The sequence below is a fragment of the Corvus brachyrhynchos genome, unplaced genomic scaffold (genome assembly GCF_000691975.1).
Source record: "Corvus brachyrhynchos isolate BGI_N302 unplaced genomic scaffold, ASM69197v1 scaffold255, whole genome shotgun sequence".
NCBI classification, from domain to species: Eukaryota; Metazoa; Chordata; class Aves; order Passeriformes; family Corvidae; genus Corvus; species Corvus brachyrhynchos.
This window is the reverse complement of record NW_008238358.1, coordinates 4,776,638-4,786,048: the sequence shown is the minus strand read 5'-3', so window position 1 is coordinate 4,786,048 and position 9,411 is coordinate 4,776,638. Positions and strand designations below refer to the sequence as shown.

General features: G+C 48.9%; 1 protein-coding gene and 1 long non-coding RNA gene across 2 annotated transcripts in view; one reads left to right on the top strand and one right to left on the bottom strand.

Annotated features, from left to right (window-relative positions):
• Nucleotides 1-1,525, top strand: part of HOXD3 (homeobox D3) — a 2,741-nt gene extending 1,216 nt beyond the window's left edge. The window contains exon 3 of the mRNA XM_008634843.2: nt 141-1,525. Coding sequence (XP_008633065.1) covers nt 141-892 — 752 coding nt within the window. The 3' untranslated portion in view covers nt 893-1,525. The remainder of the gene's footprint in view (nt 1-140) is intronic.
• Nucleotides 1,526-2,870: 1,345 nt separating this feature from the next.
• On the bottom strand, nt 2,871-8,898 carry LOC108447045. Its single transcript, XR_001862424.1, has 2 exons — nt 6,654-8,898; nt 2,871-5,723 (listed from the first exon to the last, which is right to left on the bottom strand). It is a non-coding gene; the product is annotated as an uncharacterized LOC108447045 (long non-coding RNA).
• Nucleotides 8,899-9,411: the final 513 nt, after the last annotated feature.

Here is a 9,411-nt window from a genome sequence, read left to right as displayed (position 1 = left end):
CTGCCTCCAGGCCCTCTGCGCCCCCTCCCCGGGCGCCGACAGAGCGAGAGGGGATAGCAGTTTTCCGAGGGACCCCGGGAGAAAGTGGGGGAGGTGTCTTTCGGGGGAGGAAAATGTCTCTTTGTGCCTCTTCCCTGCAGGAGAGAGCTGGGAGGACAAGAGCCCCCCCGGGCCGGCCTCCAAGAGGGTGCGCACAGCCTACACCAGCGCGCAGCTGGTGGAGCTGGAGAAGGAGTTTCACTTCAACCGCTACCTGTGCCGGCCGCGCCGCGTGGAGATGGCCAACCTGCTCAACCTGACCGAGCGGCAGATCAAGATCTGGTTCCAGAACCGCCGGATGAAGTACAAAAAGGACCAGAAAGCCAAAGGCATCATGCACTCCCCCGTCGGACAGTCCCCGGATCGAAGCCCCCCTCTAAGTGGCCCAAACCACGTCGGCTACTCCAGCCAGCTCCCCGGCGTCAACAGCCTCAGCTACGACGCGCCCTCGCCCACCTCCTTCGCCAAGTCCCAGCAGAGCATGTACGGGCTGGCCGCCTACACGGCGCCGCTGAGCAGCTGCCTGCCGCAGCAGAAGCGCTACGCGGGCGCGGAGTACGACCCCCACCCCATGCAGAGCGTCGGCGGCGGCTTCGCCAACCCCAGCCTGCAGGGCAGCCCCGTCTACGTGGGGGGCAACTTCGTGGACTCGATGCCGGCCTCAGGCCCCATGTTCAACCTGGGGCACCTGCAGCACCCCTCCTCCGCCAGCGTGGACTACAGCTGCGCCGCCCAGATCCCCGGCGGCCACCACCACGGACCTTGCGACCCCCACCCTACCTACACGGACCTTTCATCTCACCACACCTCTCAGGGACGGATGCAGGAGGCGCCCAAGCTCACGCATCTGTAGCGGGGCGGCGGCCGGCGGGCCCCGCTCCCCTCTCCATTACCTCACTTTTCTGACGGGACAGTGTTACTGTGCTCTCGAGTGCCAACAGTATTAGTGGATTTGTCTCCCCTAGCAGCTCCCTTCTTGCTTCCGCAGCCCCGAGTAGGTCCGTGAGCAGGAGCCTTTCTCTTAGAGCTGTTTTAAGCATGACAGTGCAATATACTGCCAACCGAGGGACTGATAAGCTGGTAATGATGTACTTGAAGGTAAGTCTTAGAGATGCTGTAGTGTTAGCAGCGCGTCATGCTGAGGTGTTTTAGACCAGTCGTGAGCCGTCGGAACTCGCCCGCGCGTAAGCTTATTTCAGAGAAGTTAATTTATGAGTTCTTCCGTAACGTAAGGATCGCATTGGACTAAATGATATGTATTTATTATTTTAAGCGAGACATTTTTTGTATCACTGATTATTTATCCTCGTCTTAATGTATTTATGTGGGTATTTGTAGAGTTTCTTCACCAATACTTCGGGAGAGGGATTCAGGTCCATGGTGACTTACATTTCACCTATTTAGTATAATCGGTCTGAGCTAGTTGAGAGAGTAGTCTTGAACAGTTGTAACAGTGGCTGGTGTTTGTAGTTTATGTAAGGATTAATTAAGACAGCAAGTCGTAAATCATTAATAGAGTAAATCAAACTGTGGCATCACACAAAGAGCCGTTACACTTAAAAAAATATTGAAACTATTTTTAAAGTATTTATTTCTAATCGGCTGGCCCCACTCAAGCGCCTCGGTGGCTTGGCTGGCAGCTGGCTCGGCCGGGTGAAGCCACCTTTAGTTGGAAGCGCAGCCGCTTTGAGGAGGCAATCTACAAAGCGGGGCTCTTGGCCATCTTGTTTCAGATCAAATCCTGCATACAAAAACCTCGGTGAGGTTAACATTTATTTATTGGCTGGGTATCTATCGTGCATATTATTATTATTTTGGTGGGCTATTTTATTTTTCTTTCCTTTTTCCTCTCTTTTTTTTTTTTTTAAGTTACACTCTGGCTATCCAAAATAGAAAATAAATTAGAAGCTTAGAAGGCAAAAGAAATTAGAAACCCTCTGATAGTGCTAATTTCATTAGGGTCTCCATAGCAATCCGCGCAGCAGCTGCCGCCTCCTTTGTTATTTTTATACTGTTGTCTTTATACTAACCATAAATCAATTTTTAGACATCTTTGGAAGCCCGAGCTTTTCCTCTTGTTTTGTTTTTTTTTTTTTTCATAAATGTAAACTTTGAAAGAAAATTGACAATCAGATACACACAGCCGAAGGGAGACGCTGAGACGGGGTGCGGGCAGTGGCCGGGCGATGCCGCCGCGCTCCCTCGGTGCCCGGCAAGGACAGTCCCACCCCGCCTGACCGCGGCAGGGGGGTACCACCACCTCTTCCTGCCACAAGCAGGACAGTTAACACGGGGAAGAAAAAGTAAAAAGAAGAGAAAACGCTAGGAAAAAGAAAGGGAACGATGCTCTGAACTCTTGTGTTTCCTCCTCTCTAGTTACACGGCTGTATTGAATTCCTCGCTGGATTTACAGAGATACTTCTTTTGTAAACGCTGTGATTAAAGTCTCTTCCTGACAGTACATATCGCTCTGAGAAGACTATTCTTATCTCTTTCTAAAAGTGTCGAGTTAAATATTAATCCAAACTTCTGAATTCCCCACCAAAGTGTCTGACGCATCACTTTCCAGTTTGACAAACACTGCAGCTCCTACTCCATCCTCTAATGACAGACATGGCATTCCTATTGTGAGAAATATTCTACCACCTCCAATCCTGGTCAACACAGACAAGTTTTCTTTTATTTATTCTTCTTTTCTTTGCTATCCCTACTTTTTTCCTCACCATTTGGTATTTATGTTCAGCTGAACACTAACAATTCAAAATATTACTTAGGGTTTTATTTTCCCCTCTGTGAGATTTCAACAATGCTGTGCTACAGTGAAAAGTGTATCTTTTGGTAAATTTCACTTTTAATCAAGCAAATTTGGATATATGTGTTACAGATCTGTAAACAAAACAGAACAGAATAAACTGCTTTGTTTGGAGATATATTTTAACCCTTTTAAGCCCTAAAATTGTATTCTGTGGAAGTTATCACACAAATTGTTTCTTAGAAGAGCCACCCAGGAGTAAACAAAACATACAAACAACACAAAAAGTAATGCTAGACACCACTTGTGATTTATACTTCTGTAATATTCCATAAATATATACACATCTTTGTCTCTCCAAAACTTTCTGGAATCAATGTGCCCACAAATGAAATTGTCCATGTAGGTTTTTTTGCGTGTTCTTGAAACACAATATATTTCACGTCACCTGCTTCTATTTGCGAAGCAGCAAGGCACCACCATTTCTGCAGGACACCCAGCACCCTTTTCCCTTTTGCTTTGTGCTCTGTAGGCTGTTAGTCAAACAGCATCTACTCCGACTTACACTATTAGTCCTTCACTAAATCTGTTAAGAAAGAAAAGGCTGTTTAGAGATGTGGGGAAGGAAGGGAGTTCAGAGGAACCCTGACCACAAACACAGTGTTACTGAGGCCCACTGCCCTGAATTGCTTTCATATTGCAGAAAGATGGGGTCTGCAGACATGGTTTCCAGTGGGGGAGGAGGAGGAGCATGCGTGAGGGAGAATCTTCCTGTAAATAAATTCACTTTCTTCTCCATGACTCTGGCAGAGGCGTCTTGTTTGTAATGTGATAGAAGTCCATGATGATAGCCTAATTATTAGAAACAATGTAACTTTAGCAAGATCGCTGGCATTTTTACAATGTTTGTACAAGCATCAGCAATCTAGAGGAGAGATACACTTTGGCACAAGCCAGACTTTTTCTTGGCCCATCATTTAAAACCCATAAGTTATAAACAACCCCCTTTCACACTCAATAGGAACTCAGCTCCTTTGCAGCAGCATCTGATGTGATGAACTCCAGTCACCTATTTAAAACACAACTAGACAGCCAAGGCCAGGCCTGGGGCTGATCTTAGCCTTGTCTTTCTTTACAAACAGGAAGCATAGCACCCCTTCCTCTCCTTCCCTGCGCCCTCCATCTGCTCCAGACCCATAAAATGGTCAGTGAGCCAGGGCCTCTAAATGCTGGCAGTGATGCTGCACTGCTTGGGATAGGGAGCTGCTGACTGGTTGAGAGGTGTCAGGGGTGCATCAAACCTCGGTGAGGCCATGCAAATTCTTCAGATCAGTGGGGTTTGAATCTCCACTTGTTGGTTTGGTGGGTTTACAGTAACCCACCCTTTAATGGTGCTCCAGCAGTTTCCCCGGTGCAAAAAGGAGCTGAGGCTTTGTGTTATCTCCATGCAGTCAGTGCAGGGCTATGCTATCCCTTTGCATCCTGTTTCTTTTTGAGGGGGGCCCATCAATGTCCCACTGTCTATGGCTTGGTTAGCAGCACCAGGGCAGGGAAACCTAGACAGGCACAGCCAGGAGCTTCCAGGGATGCCACAGTTTTTTAGGTGCCACTTGTGTTGGGCTGGAAAAACAAATCCAAATGCCTCCTGCTCCATTAGCAAGTACTTCCTGGGCAGACACTGCAGGCTCCCAGCCCTGGACCCTGGGCAGGCCAGGGAGGGACTCAGGGGCACCCTGCATGGCTTCCACCATGAGACCACACCAGGGTCATCTGGGACTGCAGACAGCCATGTCCAAAGATGAAGAGGAGGCAGATGGCTGCAGATGGCAGGAGGCAAGGGCATGCAGGGAAGAGGTTGTCTAAGAAATAGGGAGCCCACCAGCTTCAACTAGAAGTCCCCTGACTTTCTTGAGGGCCACCTGGGTCATTTTGGCTCTGTGGCAAAAAGTCTGAAGGCAGGATCCACCGCTGGGGTCTCTGCACTCCTCCAGCCCCATGGGAAGCCCTTTGAAACAGCCTGCAGGGACGTCCAGGCACTAAAAGGACTTTGGCCAGGGGGAAAAAACAGGGTAAAGGGGATGGGGGTGCTGGTCTACCACTGGAAGGGTGCCTTGCTGACAGCTGTTGGCTGAGGAGGGAGAAAAGGAGCTTCAGGTTGTGATGCCATCCTTCTATATGTCAGCCTGCTGGGTGTGCCCAGTGGCCATGCCCAATGGCAGCCTGGTGAAGGCGTAGTGTGCTGCACAGTGGACAGGCCCAGATGTCCAGCACTCCACTGCAGACCTGCCTGGAACAAAAGCTGGAGCCGGACAGGCAGCACAAAGGGGCTGGTGCTGCCAGGGCAATGAGGGCAGTGGCGGCTGGCTGGTTGCCACGTGATGTTATACATTGATGAACAAGTTACCTCTGCTTTTAAAAGTGCAAGATAAGCTGGACCAGAGCTCTGTTGGCTGCAGCCACTTTCCAGGGATTGAATGGCAAGTTAATCCCTGAACAGGCAATGTCTCTGTTCCCATGTGAGAAGCAGCAGTGGGTACCCCGTGGTCCTTGCTTGGAGTGGGGCTGCCGGGGGAGTGAGAGGGCTGGCTCTATTAAGGGTCATCAATCACACAAAGAGCACTTTTTACTCGACAGTGGTTCCTCCTACTTCTGCTTGGGCCTGAGCCAGCTGGGACCCGAGCAGAAACCCCACCCAGCAGAAGCAGAACGCAGTCCCAGGGCCTGAGAGCCATGGACTAACAGTGCAGGACTGAACCCCTTTGGTCACAAAGGCTGAGATACAAAATGGGACATATTGAGGTATCTGTGCCTGCACATCCCCAGGCCTCTGTAGATGCTGCTCAGGAGCAGAGGCGAGTCTTTGTCTGTGTTTCTGGAGCCCAGGATCTCAAAGCTTTCCAAACTCTCTGGGATGAATTGCAGAAAGGCTCAGCTGCAATGACAATAAGGACAGAGCTGAGTGAAAACAGCAAGGAATTGGTACTAGACAGGATGGACATCTTCTGGGTAAAAATACACATGAATATAGAACTTGAATGCTAGGGTTTATTTTTTTATTTGCTGATGTGCAGTTTTTCTTGCAACAGCTGAAGTTTTGGGAATGGTAGGCAACCCCATACTGAGTGAGCTACACAGCCTCAATCTTTCCTCCAAGAAACCTGGGCCACATTTTAGGATCTTTGGGAGCAAGAAGGGCTAGACAAGACAGAAATCTTGGCTGCAAACTTGTTGACACCTCTGTTTTGCACACAGCAGCATGGCTTACCTTGACACCTCTGGGTTATCAATATATGTAATATTTCCATCCCACCAAATTCACAGCCATGGGACAGGAAACAGGGCTTTAAATGGCAAGGGGCCAGTGTGGAATCACTCTTCAGAGCAAATCTTTACAGAAGGAGGGATAGACTTTCCTCTTCTCTGTGTCCATATAGAGGGTCTTTGTAGGTAATCCTACATACTGGGAGAACAGAGGTCCCTGCCTCAGGGGTCATCTGGGAAAGGGGAACTTGTGGCAGGGAAATATTGATGGCAGAGGGAAACACACCTTCCTGAGGATTGCTGTGACTGCCTGAAAGGGCTGTGCTAGTGTGGGAGCTGAGGCTGGCTCCCCTGCTGTGTCAGAACAATTCCCCATCTCTGCCCTGGAATCTCTGTTCATCCCTGGTTTTATTCACATTTTACAAAATAAACTCCCAAGAGCTTCCCCTCCTCCTCTAATAGCCTTTCTCCCAGGAGCCTTTGGTGGTTTGTTTGTGCTAACAGGGCCACTGCTTAAATACCCAGTGTTTGCTTACCTCCCTTCAGGATGCCCACCCACACCCTAGCTGTCTCCACACCATGGATATACATTCCCACTCACCACTGAGAACCAGCTTTCCCCAGCTGGCAGTGTTGTAGCAGCAGAGGGCAAGGACAAGGTAATGTTTGAACCAGACCTTCCAGGTCTGGGGGCTGGGGAGGGATCTGTTGGATCTCCTGTATGTTAGTCATTGTGAAAAGCACAGAGGGTAGAGCGTGGACTCTTGTTCTAGGGAGAAAGACCACATGTCCCAGTCTCAAAGCAGTGTCTGTGGCTCAGGGCTGCCATTGCCTTCAACACACATGCTGCTCAAGCAGGTGCCCTAAGTTGAGTTGCTGGTGTCTGCAACCAACGGGACTCAGGGCTTTTTGGCTGGAATTTTTCCTACATCATGTCTTGGTTCCACAGTGGCTTTCTCAGGCTTTGCAGAGGCCCACATGTTTCCAGAAACATGGTGACACAAGGACTCATTGTTCTCACAGAGGTTTTTGCCTCAGCAGCTCCCCTGTCTTGTGCCATCGCTTGACTGCTCACACAGACATCCCTAAACCTCCCAGCCATTCTCAAACTGTCTTTGACAGCATCATGTTCTTCATGTTCTTCTTTTTGCCACTTTTCTTCTTCCTCCTTTTAACTTCCAAGGAGTTCTTTGTCTTTCCCATTAGACTCCTTGTAAAAAACCAGCTGCAGTCAGTCTATTCTATCACTGGAACTTAACTGTTTAAGTCTGAACACTGTGAAATTCCTGCATGTAGGAAAAGCCCTCTCTCAAAAACCAGAGCATCAATAAGAGATGCTTTGCCTATATTTAGCTACTGATTTCTGCTTTTGTAACCCCTTAACAGTCCTGCCAAAACAAACGGGTAATGAACACGAAACTCGTAACAGAAATCTGGCTGGGTAAATGGAAAGATTGTATGTTGGTGTGAACACAGACAGCTCTTCTAGCATTTAAAACAGTCTTAGGTGTAATTAAACCAGTTGCATTCTGCAAACACAAGACTCAAGTAATGCAGCAGCCCTGCTTTGGAGCCAATTTTCGTTCTTTCCCTGCAGGCAGGAATTTTTACAGCAGGGGAGACTGAAGAGCACAGATGCTCTCCTGCATGGACTGCTATTCTCTGCTGAAGAGAAAACCTGGTGTTCCCAGGCTTCTGATTTTCGGAAGATAACATCTTCCAAACCGCTTTGATTGCCATGGGAGTGCTGAGCAAGTTTGCATCATGCAGAATTTAACCCCTTCTTCAAAATGTATGTTTCCTGACAAAGTGCATTTGATTTAAACTGTTCTTCTAATTTATACCCGCATCCTCTGAAAATAGAAATTTAGGTGATACTCCATTATTAGGGTATCAGGGCAGCACAGCCCATCACAGTGAGCAAGTCTGTATCAGGAGAACACCAAGCTTCAGGGCTCTGAGCTTTCAGTGACTGCTGTGTCTGTAGACTTGAAGTTCAAGCATCTTGAAGACATAATCTGTATAGCCAGCCTTTGCTCTGTAACAGTTGTTTTACAGTAGATGGGCAGTCTTAGCTGGGGAGAAACTGTGGCTGATAGGAGGTCGTGTTGCTGATCAGAGTCCTTATGAAGGGAAACACTCCCATACCTTTGCAGACTTGCGTATGCCTGTCCCAGCAATGTGTCCTCTCAGGGCTCCTACAGGAAAAAACCCAAATAGATCTGCTCTGAATTCATCAGCTGGGTATAATGGTGGAGCTGAGCTGCAGTGCACAAATCTCTATGGGAAAGAGGTGATGCTGAGTCAGTGAAATGATCTGATTACATCTCCCCATGATATCCTTTTTCTGTTGCCAGTCCAGCCCTCTGAAATCCGCAGGAGAACCAGTGGAATTTTTCCTTCTCTGGGGATTCTGGCTGCCTTCATGAGGTTGGCACCATGCTCGGTCCTTGCAAAATTTGTGGCCTCTTCCTGACCACAGCAAATGGCACTTTGGCCAAGAGCTTGTAGAGCTGCTTGAGCTGTTGAGTGGAAGGCACTTGATGATGGATGAAGGTACATAAATTTCATGCTTTTATTTAGAAATAAAATATGTTTTCTAATAAAGTACAACCCTTGAATTTCCCAGCTGACTCCACATCCACCTACTAAGAATTAGAAGGGTGAAGGTCTAATTCAAAGCAGCATGATGTACCCCTTCTTTGTGTTCCTTGTCTGTCCAGTCCCAAGTCACCAAAGCCCAAGTGTGCTCCGCCCAGCACACCCTTTTGCTGTTTTGAACTGCACTAACACGTGGTTATCAGCTGAGGCATTGGATGAAACCCATCATTATCCAAATCAAACATCAGCGTCCAGATTTCACCTCCTTCACCTTGTTGCTGTTTCCTGCCATTCTGGGGGATAGAAAATCAAGAGAGAGTGGGAGGATTTTGCTGGGTAGAGCAACTTGGTGCTCTCCGCCAACTGCAAACCCTCAGTAAACAATGCCGAATAGCCAAGGGAAAAATAAAAGTCCATTAACGGTGTGAGCCCGTTAACGGTGAGGGGATTCACTTTTGAGAGGCTGCAGAGCACTTATCTAATGGAACGAGACCATTAAGTGCCATGAGGTGCAGTAGCATCCCGCCCCTCGCCCCAGCCTCCGGGTGTGGACACCTGGGTGTGCCCGCGTGGGCTCCCATGGGAACCTCCAGGAGCCTGGCCGGCAGCAGGGCGAGGGAGAGCGCAGACCTGCACCTGGGCGGGAGCCCGGATAGCGGGAAAGCGCCGGCTCACTCACCTTCCAAACTCCCAGCAAACGTCCCAAGTGTGCCGGGGGAACGGCTTGTTCCGGGGGAATCCCGGGACGGCGCGGCGGG